Genomic DNA, 14,173 nt, shown 5'->3' with positions numbered 1-14,173 from the left:
GTCATTAGAAAAATGCAAAATAAACCCACATCAAGATACCACTACTGACCTATTAGAATGGCTAAAATTAGAAAGACTGATTATCCTTGTTAACAAGGATGAAGAACAACACTCACGCACAGCTGGTAGGAATGTAAAATGGTACAATCATTTTGGGGAAAAATTTGGCAATTTTTAGAAAAGTTATATACTTACCACATGATCCAGCCATTGTACTTCTAGGTATTACTCAAGAAAAATGAAAGGATAGGTCTATACAAATACTCACATAAAATGGCTCATGTAAGCTTTATTAGTAATAGCCAAAAAGTAGCAACTCAAATGTTCACCAACAGATATGGATAAACAATCATGACATATCCATAAAATGGAATACCACTCAGCAATAAAAAGTAATGAACTATTGATATGAACAACATGGATGAATTTCAAAATAATTTTGTTGAATTCAAAGACAGACAATAAAGTGTATACATTGTATGATTCCACTTGAAATGCAAACTAACCTATAGACATAGAAAGCAGATCAGTGGTTGCCTGGAGGCCTCAGTGGGAGAGAGGGATTACCAAGGGCCCCAAGGAAGCTTTTGTTGGTGATGAATAAGTTCATTTAATTTGACTGTAGTGATTTCACACACATGTCAAAACTTATCAAATTGGCCTAGCTGGTTTGGCTTAGTGGTCAGTGTGTTGGCCCGTGGACTGAAGGGTTCCAGGTTTGATTCCAGCCAAGGGCACGTACCTTGGTTGCAGGCTAGATTCCTGGCCACAGTCCGGTGAGTGTGGGAGGCAACCAGTTGATACACTGTTTCTCTGCCCCCCCCCCCCCCCCCCCCCCGCAAACCAATTCCTCTCTCTGTGAAAAGCAATGGAAAAAATATCATCTGGTGAGGATTAAAAACAAACAAAACTTATCAAACTGTGTACTTTGAACACTGCATCTTATTGATCACCAATCATACCTCAAGAAAGCTGTTAAAAAACCCATTAGCTTATCTTGCATTTTTTTTTTTTTTTAAATGTCTTTATTGACTTCAGAGAAAGGAAGGGAAAGGGAGAGAGAGAGAAACATCAGTGATGAGAGCGCTGTTATTGATCGGCTGCCTCCTACATGCCTCCCCACTGGAATCAAGCCCAAAACCTGGGCATGTACTCCCACCAGGAATCGAACTGCGATCTCCTGGATCATAGGTCGATGCTCAACCACTCAGCCATGCTGGCTGGGCCTTATCTTGCATTTTTAATGGATCATTTACAAACCCAATTTTATAACATCATGTATTTAGAAAGTACTGGTTCAATGAAGAATGCAAATCTTGACACACTTGAAATGCTAACACATTTCAGTATACAAGATCAAAAATATCACTAATATTATCATTAATCTCAGACAAGTCTTTAATTATTATGAAGCAAGCTCATGGTAATAGAAACAAGTTTTCCAAAATTCTAATTATTGCTGAAGAGCTTGACTTTTATATTGTCAACAAATACTGTCAGTTTTTTTCCTTAAAGTGACAGGCTTACTTAGTGAATTTTTAGGAAAATGTCTAAGAAATACTAAAGTCTAAATAATCATAGTCTGTCAGCCATTCTTTTAAGTAAAAAATGGTGTTTTATGAAAAAAGTAGCTAGCTCAGTTGCAACTCAATCACTAAAATGCTTTACTAGAGAGAATCATCATACTTCAGTATACAAAGTACTTTATGCATACCTCTTATTTCATCACTTAAGGCAGGGGTGGGGAATGGCCCAAGAAATCATTTGGTCTGGCCTTGCCAAGGCAACTGCAGGTGGGACTCGAAATTGAATAAATCTAGGAGCTTTTTTCATAGCTTATTTTTAAGTTGATAATTTTGTATGACCCAAGAATAATGTTATAAATATCCAAATGACCCTTGGCAGAAACAAAATTCCCCACCTCTGACTTAAGGGTTGAGGAAAAAAAGTGTACTCAAGGACATTCTTTTTTTTTTTTAATCCTCACCCAAGGGTATTTTTTCCCCATTGCTTTTCAGAGAGAGTGGAAGGCAGAGAGAAGAGAGAGAAACATCTATGTGAGAGAGACACACTGATTGGTTGCTTCCTGCATGCATCCCGACCGAGGCCAGGATCAAGCCTGCAACAGAGGTATGAATTGAACCAGGGACCCTTCAGTCCGCGAGCCAATGCTCTAACCACTGAACCAAACTGGCTAGGGCAAGGACATTCTTAATTGATTTTTTTTTTTTAAACTGCAAATGCACTGGGGGAAAAGAATACAGTGATTATTAGTACAGTTTGATGCCACTGCCTTGTGTTAAGGCACCAGCAATTTTATTCATCACAGCTTCTGCATCATGAGTATAAATGTCAACACGATGAAAAAGGCAAAAGGCATCATGGTATTATGAAAATGGTTTTGTCCTCACAGACTTGCTAAAAAGGGTCTCAGAGCAAAGGCTTCATAGAGCACAGTTTAAGAAATACTGGTCTATATCAAAACTTTTACAAACTGTAAATAACATAATAACTTTATATGTAATTATTCCATTAAAAAATATAAGCTTTAGTCACAGAGAAAAACCTTACTTTTGTGGGATCTTGTCATCCTATCAGATTTAGCAGATGCATCCTTAACTCGGTTATGATATTCTAAAAGGAATGTTCGTTCATGCTCAAAGAAATCGTCTACATCCTATAGGATCAAAAGAAAATATGAACTTTTTTCATTTATTTGCTTTAGTGTACTATGTAAACCATTTTGTTATTATAATCATAAAAGATAATCAGTGAAACAGCATCACTATTCTTAATAACCAGATGTTATACTGATTTTACCAACAAGTTCAGACTTTAATAAACATGAATTTCTATCTATTAAGTAAGAAATCTATGGTTTTGCAGCTGAAAGCTCTGAGCTCGCAATATGGTTCACGTTCACAGCTTGTACTCTGAAATGTGTTCCTACTCATGCTCTGCCTCCACACCTCAACAAATACATTATGGCCAGTGGGAGTGACCAACTGTTTTTAAGAAAAAAAGAAAAAATTTTGATAGACAAGTCAGTCCATTATGTATACTACGGGCCATTTCAGAAGGCTGGGAGCAATTACTGTATCAACCACTGTCTTCAATCTTTTTTTTGGAGCAAAGCTAGATAAACATTAAAAATAAAAATTAACTGTACTTTCCTCCCTTTTAAAATGCCCATCATTTATTTAAAAAGCACCAGTTGAAATGATGTAATTTAAGACCCACATCAACAGAACACTAGAAGCCAAAGTTAATACTGGCAAATGTCATTTAAATCTGTAATTCATCTGTACTAGTTTTCCTAACTAAAAATGGGGATAACACTATCTAACTTGCTGGGTTGTAGTGAAGATGAAATAAGAAAATGAGGGCTACCAAACATCACACGGCATAGTCAACATATCAACTGACCTGTCTCTGAAAAATGAAAGTGTACATCAAACAAACAATATTTCGCACCTAAGTTTTATTGTAAATGTATCTATAAAACAGGTAATGATGACAAAGCAGCATTATTTATCTCTTAGTAATTGCTTGATAATGTAATATAAGCATTTTCCTCTTATATTTTAATGGTAAGAGTCTTCAGATAAATTGTGTACCATTTTTAGAACATCGTTAAGAAAAATTAGGTATTATTTCGGTAATTAACTTTGTTAAGTATTTTCACACATATTATCTCATTCAATCTTTCCAACAATCCTGTGAGCCAGGTGCCATTATCAACTGCATGTTGAAAATGGAAAACTGAGATTCAGAGAAAGAGACTTTTCTCAATGTCATATATCTACTGTGAGACAAGATCAAAACCTCAACTTCACTCTTCTAATTCACAATCTGAATCCAGGTCTGTCCCTAACATTTGTAAGGCCAAGGGCAAGTGTACGAATGGAGCGAGTCCCTCTTTGTGTCCCATGCTGCAGCTCTGTAGGGCGTCCAGAAGGATTTCATGTGCATGTGGCTGGACAATCCATCCTGTACACTGATCTTCTCCCATGTCTTCCCTCTACCCAGCTGTCCCACAGCTAGTTACCCCTTGATAACCCATGGAGTGCAAACACCAGTAGCATAGTCCACCCACTACAGGATGAACTCAGGGAAAAAGCCCATGCAGGACCTGGAGGAAGGCTTGGGACTTGGCCAAGTAAACAGGGTTCTACATAACTGGAGTACAGTTTGGTTTGGAGGGAAGGGGCGTCGGCTCCAGGCGGGCAAATACCCTTGGACCTGCAGATCTCTCACCCTTGGAAAAGGGAATTCTAAAGAGTGTACCCAAGGCAGGGGACCCAGCTTTCCAGGCCTAAGGATTCTACTGTCCAAATTTCTCTTTTACTCCAATATAATCTTCTGTACATCTAAATTCTTAATCTAGTTTCCTTTTAAAAGGAGTCAATTCTCAAACCAATACTCCTGTTAATCAAATAAAATCATACCTTTACTCCTGAAACAATTACTCCATCTGCTGATTTAACCATGTTTTTAAAGAAATCTTCAAGTTTCTCTTTTTTATTTTTTCCTCGCACACTCAACTGAAAGGAAAAATAGAAGTTAGTATTTAAAAAAGTTACAAATGGAAAGTAATGCCTCCTTTACTCTCTGACATCAAAATGGCAATCTCAAAAGGATCCCAGTTTTTAAATGTAATCAAGTAGCAATTTCATCATGTATATCAGTGATTTTCAAACTTCAGAAAATTAAAGAGAAGTCTAGCCTCACCCCAAAGATTCAGATTCACTGATCTACAATAAAGCCTAGATACCTCAATGTTTTAAGTATATTTATTTAAAAAAATTATTTATTGATTTGAGAGAGAGAGAGAAAGAGAAAGAGAGAGAGAGAGAGAGACAGACATTGATTTGTTGTTCCACTTATTTAGGCATTAGTTGGTTGATTCTAGTATGTGCCCTGACTGGGGGATCAAACCTGCAACTTTGGTGTATTGGGACGACGCTCTAACCAAGTGAGCTACCTGGACAGGGCACTATGAGTATATTTAATAATTATGTTGCAAGTAGCCCTCTCATCATACTCTGTTCAAGCACTACTACATAATATAAAGAGTTCCTTTAAACATAAAATCTATTGGTGTATAATATACCATCATATACTTCTGTAAAAGCTCTGAAAATATATTCTGTAAATTCTAAATGAATCTAAACATCATCTCCTGTCTTATTTTTGTGCCAGCAACTTCTAGCACAAGGGACACAAACAGTGACTTTGAGTGGAGTGAATGGTTATCTAAGGCAAAACTGAGAAGCAGCTAACTCTGACTTTACCTCTTGCTGCATCAGGGTGTCCCATAAAGGAGCTTCCTATCTAATTTCCTTATCTACTGGCATGGCTTCAACGCTCACCTTTATGTAAATAACTCACAAGTCTCGATCACTACCCCTCAGCTTTTTCCTGATCCATAGAGCCAATTGCCAGCATCATATCCTTACGTGGAGATTCTGCTGACCTCACGTTACATGAGTCTAAAACAGTACTCATTATAATCTAAACTCCAAATTTTCCTTTTCCTGGTTCCCCTATTCATGGACTTTCCATCCAACCACTCTCTCACACTCCTACATACTTCCTAAAACTCCATACTTCTCATTAAAAATTTTGAAATAATCTACCATTTCTTTCTCTCACAGCTCAAATTCTACCAGCAAATATCTGAAATCTGTCTCTTTATATTAACTCTGTCCTAGTAAATGTCCTCATTATCTCTTGCCTAGACTACTATATGGGAGTAGTATTAGCATCCTTCATCTCAGTCTAATCCATTCTGCTGCTTTGGGACAACTTTCCAAAATCAAATTTTGAGCATCTTTTCCTTACTTAATACTTTACAGTTTCACAATGTTCAGAGAATATAGGCCAATCTCTTTAGTATGTTATTAAAGATTTTCAACAATCTGATTCAATTTACCTTTCCACCTCCCAACTTACCCCCACTGAAACTTATGTTCCAAATAGTTCTCAAAAGAATATCTGAACTTTTAGGTTCCTCTATACCTGAAATGGTACCTACCCTCCCACCAAAACTGCTATTCATACTTAATTAAACATCCAAATGGAAAGGCATCTCTCTTCATGTAACCCTTCCAAGTTAGAATTCACTGCTCTATCTTCAGGCCTCCCAACACACACTTATTTTTTTAAACTGTGTTTTTTGATTAATTCATTAATTTACTCATTTAACAAACCACTAACAAATGTATATTACAGTCATGCATTATGCTAAGTGCTAAGGATATAAAGATGATTAAGAGGTGGTCCCTGCTCTTAAAGTAACTTATGGTATAGCGGAGGATACAAGGAAGCAAGCATATGATTAAGCATATAGTGTGAGGAGTATAATGTTAGAGGTATCCATAGAGCATTAGGGAAGCACCCAAGGAACTTAATACAGACTCAGGGAATGAGAAAGAAAAGATCAACTGACGGTTGAATGACCAGTCAGGGCAGCTTCAATAACCCAGATAAGGACTATGAAAGTCAGAACTAATCTTTAGATCTGTTGGTAGAAGGAAGTGGACACATTCCTAATATAGTAAAGGAGTACAACCAATGGGATTTGGTGACTTCTAATAGGAAGAGGGAGTAGGAGAAGTCATGGGTAATTTGTAGGTTTTTAAAAAATATTTTTATTGATTTTTAGAGAGAGAGGAAGGGAGAAGGGAGAGAGAGAGACAAACATCAATTGGCTGCCTCCCACACGCAACCAACCGGAGATCGAGGCACATGCTCTGTCCGGGAATTGAACCGGCAAACTTTTAGTGCATGGGATGACACCAAATCAACTGAGCCACATTGGCCAGAGTTTAATTTTCAGGTTTTAAGGAACTGGGAAGTCATGGTAACTTCTTTGAAATAGAGAATATAAGAAGAGGCATAGGTTTAAGGATGAGTTCAACTAAGGGTAAAATGCCAAGGGGACATCTAAATGGAGCTTTTCAGGAGGCTGTCTAATAAATAGAGGTGGGACTCAGGAGTGATATAGATTTATAAGTTAACAGCATACTAGAGTATCTGAAGCCATAGGAACAGATTAGATCACAGAGGGATAATTTACAGACTCAAAGTCTAGAGGAACTTCTAGACTACTTGAGAACTCAATGAGGAACCTTGGAAACATCAGATATAATGAATGAATATATGGAGAAAAAAGACTATGAAGGATACTGGGAAGTAGCCACAGAGTTAAAAGGAAAACTCAGAAGAGATCCCAAAGATCCAGAAGTACATGGAATCCAGCATAACTAGAAAGGTGTCTTAGTAAAAATGGAAAGGCACAATGTGATATGCCATATTAATAGAATAGAGGGCAAAACCACATGATCATCGCAATAGATGTTCGTTTGTTTTTTTCATGATAAAAACACTCAACAAACCAGGAAACAAAGGGAGCTTCTTCAACCTGCTCAAGGGCATTTATGAAAAACCCACAGCTAACACCATACTTAATGGTGCTAAGGAACTGGGAAGTCATGGTAACTCTTAAGTCATGCTTTCCTCTTAAGATCAGAGACAAAAAACAAGGATGTACTCTTGCCACTTCCATTTAACACTGTGCTGTAGGTTCTAGTCCGGGTAGTTAGCAAGCAAAAGAAATAAAAGGCATCCAGATTGGAGAGGAAGATGTTGGAGAAAAACAAAAGAAAAAGAAAGCTAAAGCTAATAAATGAGTGTGTTTGCCAAGGCAGGTGAGGACTGTGGGGGATACAGAAAGTTCAGGGATTTGATTTCTGATTGGCTTCCACTCCCAGTGAACAAGGTGAGAATCTGATCAAGAGGAACTGCTTTGAGTTTAAATAAGCTTTCATGGACAATGGGAAAGAGCTGTCTAAAAGTCACAACCATGTTACAAATAAGAGAGCAGGTACTCTAGGCTAGGTGAGAAAGAAGTAAAGACAAAAGGGCTGCTAACAAAGTCAAAATGTAGGAGAATTCACCGAACACCTATAAAGGAAATAGGGGAAAACAGAGCTACAGGACAGAAGGCTATGTCTGGAATCCACAATACTAGGATTTAAGAAACCAGAAGGCAAGGTCCTGGGTGTGACAACTGATGAGTTAACAAGAATTTAATAGAGGTTGGGTGTTAAATAGGTTAAATACTTAACCTACTGCTAAGTAGACTAAAATTGTATTGACTAGAAACAGAAGGTAAACAATTACATAAGTAAAGCAATACCAAATATAATCATTCCTCACAGCAATGACCATTTCTCATACAACTAAAATGCTGAAACAAACTTTTCTAGGCCTCACAGATGCCCCATGGTCTTTTTAGACTTCAAGACACCCCAGCTCTACTTCAATAGCTTATCAGTCCCATGACCCTCTGAAACATAGATAATAGAACAGAACATACCGATTTCTTTTCCAGTACCACTGAACTGAATAAAGATCTGAGAAACAGCATTAGAAACAAGATTGAGAAAAACCTTTTATTTTGGAGTCTATAATCTACAATCTATTAATACACTTGCTATTAGTAATTAAAGAATATTTGAAAAACACTTTAAGTCCATCTTTTAGGTTTCCTCCAAAACACCATTTACTGATATTAAAAGGGTTATAATACATCACCACCATCTCTATTAAGCATACACTAGTTTGTAAGAAAAAACACACAGGATAGGTAAACACTGTGCTCACCTCTTCCCATAAACATTTCAAAATTACAGCTAAATTACAGAACATCACTGACAACTGCCTGAAGTTTAGCTGAAGAGAAGTCCTATAACTAGGGATATACATAAAAAGCCATGCGGAGACTGGTAGAAGGGGCAGAGATGTGAAATGGGCTGGTCCCACACCCACATGTGGCAGATAAAAATTGGAAGGGACATCTCAGAGATCCCCCTAGGAGCGAGTAGTAGTCCCAGACCAGGTTTCCAGTGCCAGGAAGAGAAATCCCCGTAACTTCTGGTTGTGAAAATTGGTGCAGCTTATGGCTGAGTGAAATGGAGGGCTGCTGGAGTCTCAGGTGTTCCTCTCAAAGGGACCATGCATGGAATTACCCATTCGCTTTGAGTTCCACACTGGAGCAACAGCTCGAAGGCACCAGGGACATACAGGGAGGAACTGAATAGTCTGGCTTTGGGGCGAGAGCTGGAGGGACAGCTTTCTCCCAGACAGAAATGTTGGCAGAAGCCACTGTCCCTTTGCTGAGCTTTCCTCCTGTGGACAAAGGCTGGTGCCACATTGAGGTTTCCATCAACCTGGCTAACACTGGTCATAGGGCCCTGGTGATTCCTGAGCTTGTCCCACCCACCCTGTGGGCCCACTCAAGCTGCTTCCGGTGGCTTTTCCATACAAATGGCGTATCTTGGCTCATGCAGCAGACTTTCCAAAAATCTCTCAAGGGTTCCTGAACCACAAACAAGCAGCATCTGGCCTCAGTGTGCCCTGTACCTCTTGCTAAGCAGCCCCAAGCCCAGCGCTACTGGCAGCCAAACTTGGTTCACAGGTTAGCCTCTCCCAAGTGGCAACCATCTGCAGATCACTTTGTAGCTCCTACCAGGTGGCCCCAGGCAGGGAACAGGCAGCAGCTGACCTTGGCCTGCACCTCCCAAGAGGCCCCAGAACTAACACACCTGGTGGCCATCTTCTGACCAAACAGAGCACCCTACCTAACAACCTCCACAAATGACACAGCCAAAGGGCAGACTCAACAGACACTAAAGCCCCACTAAAGCAAATTCTGCTATGTGGTGTCAGTCCCCGGACAATAGCTCCTCCACTGTAGTCACCGTCAGTCCTTATAACCATTCAGCCTGAGGGTCAACACTCCAAATAGCAATCAAGGCTCAACTACAAGAGGAGGGCACACATAATCCACACAAGGGACACACCTGGACACCTGGCTCAGGTGATCAGAGAGACTGCACTACTGGGCTCCCGGAACACCTATTACACAAAGCGTCTCTACCAAGACCAGGAGATGTAACAGCTCTAATACACAGAAACAAATAGGGAGGCAGCTAAAATGGAGAGACAAAGAAACATGCCTCAAATGAAAGAACAGGGCTAAGAACTAAATGAAAAAGAACTAAATGAAATGGAGGCAAGCAATTGACCTGATACAGAGTTCAAAACAACGGTTAAAAGGATTATAAAGATGCTCAAGAAACTTAGTGACAACTTCAATGGCATAAAAAAGAACATAGAAACCATAAAAAAGAACCAGTCAGAATTGAAGAATGCAATAACTGAAATGAAGAGTACATTACTGGGAATAAACAGTGAAGCAGAGTATCAAATCAGTGATTCAGCAGATTAAGGTAGCAGAAAACACCCAATCAGAACAGCTAAAAGAAAAAAGGATAACTTAAGGGACATCAAGTGTACCAACACTTGCATTAAAAGATACCAGGAGGAGAAGAGACAGAGTAAAGGAACTGAAAACCTATCTGTTGTAATAATGACAGAAAACTTCCCTAACCTGGTGAAGGAAATAGACACACAAGCCTGGGAAGCCAGAGACTTCCAAATAAGATGAATCCAAAGAGGCCCACACCCAGACACATCATAATTAAAATGCCAAAGGTTAAAGACAAAGAGAGAATCCTGAAACCAGCAAGAGAAAAGCAGTTAGTTACCTACAAGGGAGCTCCCATAAGACTGTTGGCTGATTTCTCAACAGAAACTTTGCAGGCCAGAAGGGAATGGCATGAAATATTCAAAGTGATAAAAAATAAAGACCTACAACCAAGATTACTCTATCCAGCAAAGTTATTATTTGGAATTGAAGATCAGATAAAGAGCTTTCCAGACAGGAAAAACTTAAAGGAGTTCATCACCACGAAACCAGTATTACGAGAAATGTTAAAGGGACTTTTTCAAGGAGAAGAAAAAGAAAAGATAAAATAATATGAATAATAGCCCTGGTTGGTTTTGCACAGTAGTTAGAGCATCGGTCCTTGGACTGAAGGGTCTTGGGTTTAATTCTCAGTCAAGGGCACACATCTGGGTTGCAGGTTTTGATCCCTGGCCTAGGCGGGGTGTGTGTGGTAGGCACCGATTGATGTATCTCTCTCACATTGATGTTTCTCTCCCCCTCCCTTCCACTCTCTCTAAAAACCAATGGAAAAAATATCCTCAGGTGAGGGTTAAAAAAAATATATATATGAATAATAAAATGGCAATAACTACATATCATCAACATTATTTTAAATACAGATGGAGTAAGTGCTCCAATCAAAAGATATAGGGAGGAAGAAGGGATAATAAAATAAGACTCTTACATGTGCTGTCTACAAGAGATTTACTTCAGATCGAAACACACACAAAGACTGAAAGTAAAGGGATGGAAAAAGATATTTCATGAAAATGGGGGGGGGGGGAAGCTGGGGTAGTGATACTTATACCAGACAAGATAGACTTTAAAACAAGAGACAAAGGAGACTCCAGCAATTCCACTTCTGGGTATTTATCCAAAGAAACCCAAACCACTAAACTGAAAACATGTATACATCCATGTTTACTGCAGCAGCTAAGACATGGAAGCAACCTAAGTGTCCATCAATAGATGAATGATAAAGAAGTGGTGAATATATACAACAGAATATAACTCAGCCATAAAAAAGAATGAAATCTTGCCATCTGCAACAACATGGATGAACCCAGATAGAGGGTATTGTGCTGAATGAAATAAGTCACACAGAGAAAGACAAATGTTGCATCATTTCGCTTATATGTAGAATCTAAAAAACCAAAATAAACAAATAAACAAAATAAAAACAAACTCATAGATACAGAGAAAATTTGACGGTTGCCAGATGGGAAGTGGGGGTAGGAGGAATGAGTGATAAAGGGGAAAGGATTAAGTAGTACATATTGGTAGTTACAAAATAATCATGGGCATATAAAGTATAGCACAGTGGGGGGAAAAAATCTACCTTGGTGGGAGAAAATTTATGATATCCTAAGAGTTCTAAAAACTATTTATAAAGCTGATCTAAACATTTAATAAGCTTTCACTAATTATTTTAACAAATGTTTATTTTACATCTTAACTATCAGGCACTATTCTAAAATAGGATACAGTGGTGAAAAATTAAAGTCTTATTCTCAGACAGCCTACATTTTCGTAGAAGGAGATAGATAATAAATATATAAACAAACTTTAAAAGTACAGATATATAACTCAGATAGTCCTAAGGCTGTGGCAATGGGATAGAGTATTTGGAACATAATGCTGCTGCTTCTCTTGCTCAAGTGCCCTGAATTGATACTACCATGCGGCAATTTACACCTATGCAGACTACCAAATTATTACTAAGGTTTTAGTCCAGGCCATAAGTAAGGTCCAGCAAAAACAAACTTAAAAAGTAAAAAAGTGATGACAGTATTCTATCACGTGTTTTTCACATGTTGCTTAGTAACCCTACTCATGAATCGTTTTTAGCTTCTTGTAATTCATGATGTAGCTAGCATTCTTTACAATTTCTATTTATAAAAGACCACATGACAGCACCACATATCACATTTATGCTTGTGAAAGTGTCCATGCTTAAACTGCTATACTTCTGTGATCCTGAATTACTTCATACCCTGTTAAAAAATTTCATTTTTTTCTACTGCTAGACTTAGGCCATTTTATTGTTGTATCTACTAAAACCAAACATGAAAGGCAAATTTATATACAAAAAGGTTTTGATCTTGATGTACACTTGTAAGCAAACAAGCTCCATGCTTGCTGTATTTGTTTTCTGCTAAAATTATGAGTTAATCTTGTCATCCAAAGATAGACCCCAAGATCTATATCACCCACTCACTGAAATTTTTTTGGCCAGCACCATGAATGAAGAAATCGGAAGAAATCTTTAAAGTTCAACCCACATCAATCTCTCTTTCTGCACTATAACAGAGTTTTTAGGCAGGAAGGGAAGGAGAAAAATTAAGAGTTATCAGCATGAATGCCAGTTAAACAGATCAAAAGCAAGCTATAATTCTTTAGCTCAAACACCTCCCTGGAATTCTCCATAAGGCTTCAGAAGACTCCAAACTCAAATTTAAGAAACATTAATCAATTTTATAACCTTATTTCTTAAGAAGTTCACAGTTCAGGACGAAAACCAAGGTCCCATGTAGTGACATGATGTACTGTCATTTCTTCAATTAACCTACTCAAGTTCTACTGAAATACTGCATGCCACTGAAAAAGAGTCATTTTAAACTGCCTTTCTTGAAAAATAAGAATATTATAAAAAAAGATCTTAAGCCTTTTCTAACTACTCCCTACCTTTTCCAATGACTCTTGAAAAATTAGCCTTGATCACTACTTTAATCAATTCAATACTCACATCTTGATTATATTCCAAGAAGACATGAAAATTTAAATCTTTTCTCAAAATAGGATGTGCTGCCACACGACACAGGAATACTTCATGCATTGCAACAGTCTTCTTGAATATTGCCAAATATTCACTAGAAACAATACACAAAATCAAAGGTAAAACACTGCATCATTTAGAAAATCATCTGCAATAATATTTTCAGCAAATACTCTTGAATTATTCTAAATACAAAATTAGAAATATAATCCAGGTAAACAAAGGTTTTAGTTGAATGGTTAATAAAATATGTAAAACCCAGCTCTGAAAAGGCTTCATGCTAGTTAATAGTATTTATTATAGTTAAACGTTAATATTTTTGGTTTTATGAACCTTTCTTCCTATGCAAGTTGATTTTAAAGGTAACTATGGGGGTGTTTGTTTTCAGCCTCAGAGAAAGTATACTACAAATTATTGGATACAATCTTCATGATTCAATTTCTAGATAATTACTACTTTTAACACCTTCATATTAAAAAATATCAAAACCAAACCTAAGTAAGCATATTTTCAACATTAATAAATATTTTCTTCTAATGACTCAGAAACACAAGAAAGAAATACCACGGAGAGACTAGTTTTTGCCATTACATCAAAGAACTGTGTTTAAATATTTTAATATCGTGAATCACAGCGATAATACAGTAATACATGTCAGTTTGGAAAAAAAAACAAAAAACACTCAAGGAAAAGGCCCAATATTCTTTCTTCAACTACGTGCAAGGAGGATAAGTTTTACATACCAGCAAACCAGCAGGACCAATGTTGGGAGAAGTTTGATCTCTGTGAGAGTAGTCATTCAGTGAAGACAAAAAAGAAGG

The 14,173-nt window shown here is 37.7% G+C and overlaps 1 protein-coding gene across 3 annotated transcripts in view; it reads right to left on the bottom strand.

Annotated features, from left to right (window-relative positions):
* The window catches only part of SNX6 (sorting nexin 6), a 61,227-nt gene that overhangs the window by 29,610 nt on the left and 17,444 nt on the right, over positions 1 to 14,173 (bottom strand). For all 3 annotated transcript variants that reach the window (XM_081122059.1, XM_081122060.1, XM_081122061.1), the window contains 3 exons: positions 13,323 to 13,446; positions 4,449 to 4,544; positions 2,572 to 2,677 (listed from right to left, as the gene is read on the bottom strand). In XM_081122059.1, coding sequence (XP_080978185.1) covers positions 2,572 to 2,677; positions 4,449 to 4,544; positions 13,323 to 13,446 — 326 coding nt within the window. The remainder of the gene's footprint in view (positions 1 to 2,571; positions 2,678 to 4,448; positions 4,545 to 13,322; positions 13,447 to 14,173) is intronic.

Source organism: Miniopterus schreibersii, assembly GCF_964146895.1.
Source record: "Miniopterus schreibersii genome assembly, chromosome: 1".
In the NCBI taxonomy this organism is placed as follows: Eukaryota; Metazoa; Chordata; class Mammalia; order Chiroptera; family Miniopteridae; genus Miniopterus; species Miniopterus schreibersii.
Note: the sequence above shows the minus strand (reverse complement) of the source record. Positions and strands in the feature narration are given on the sequence as shown.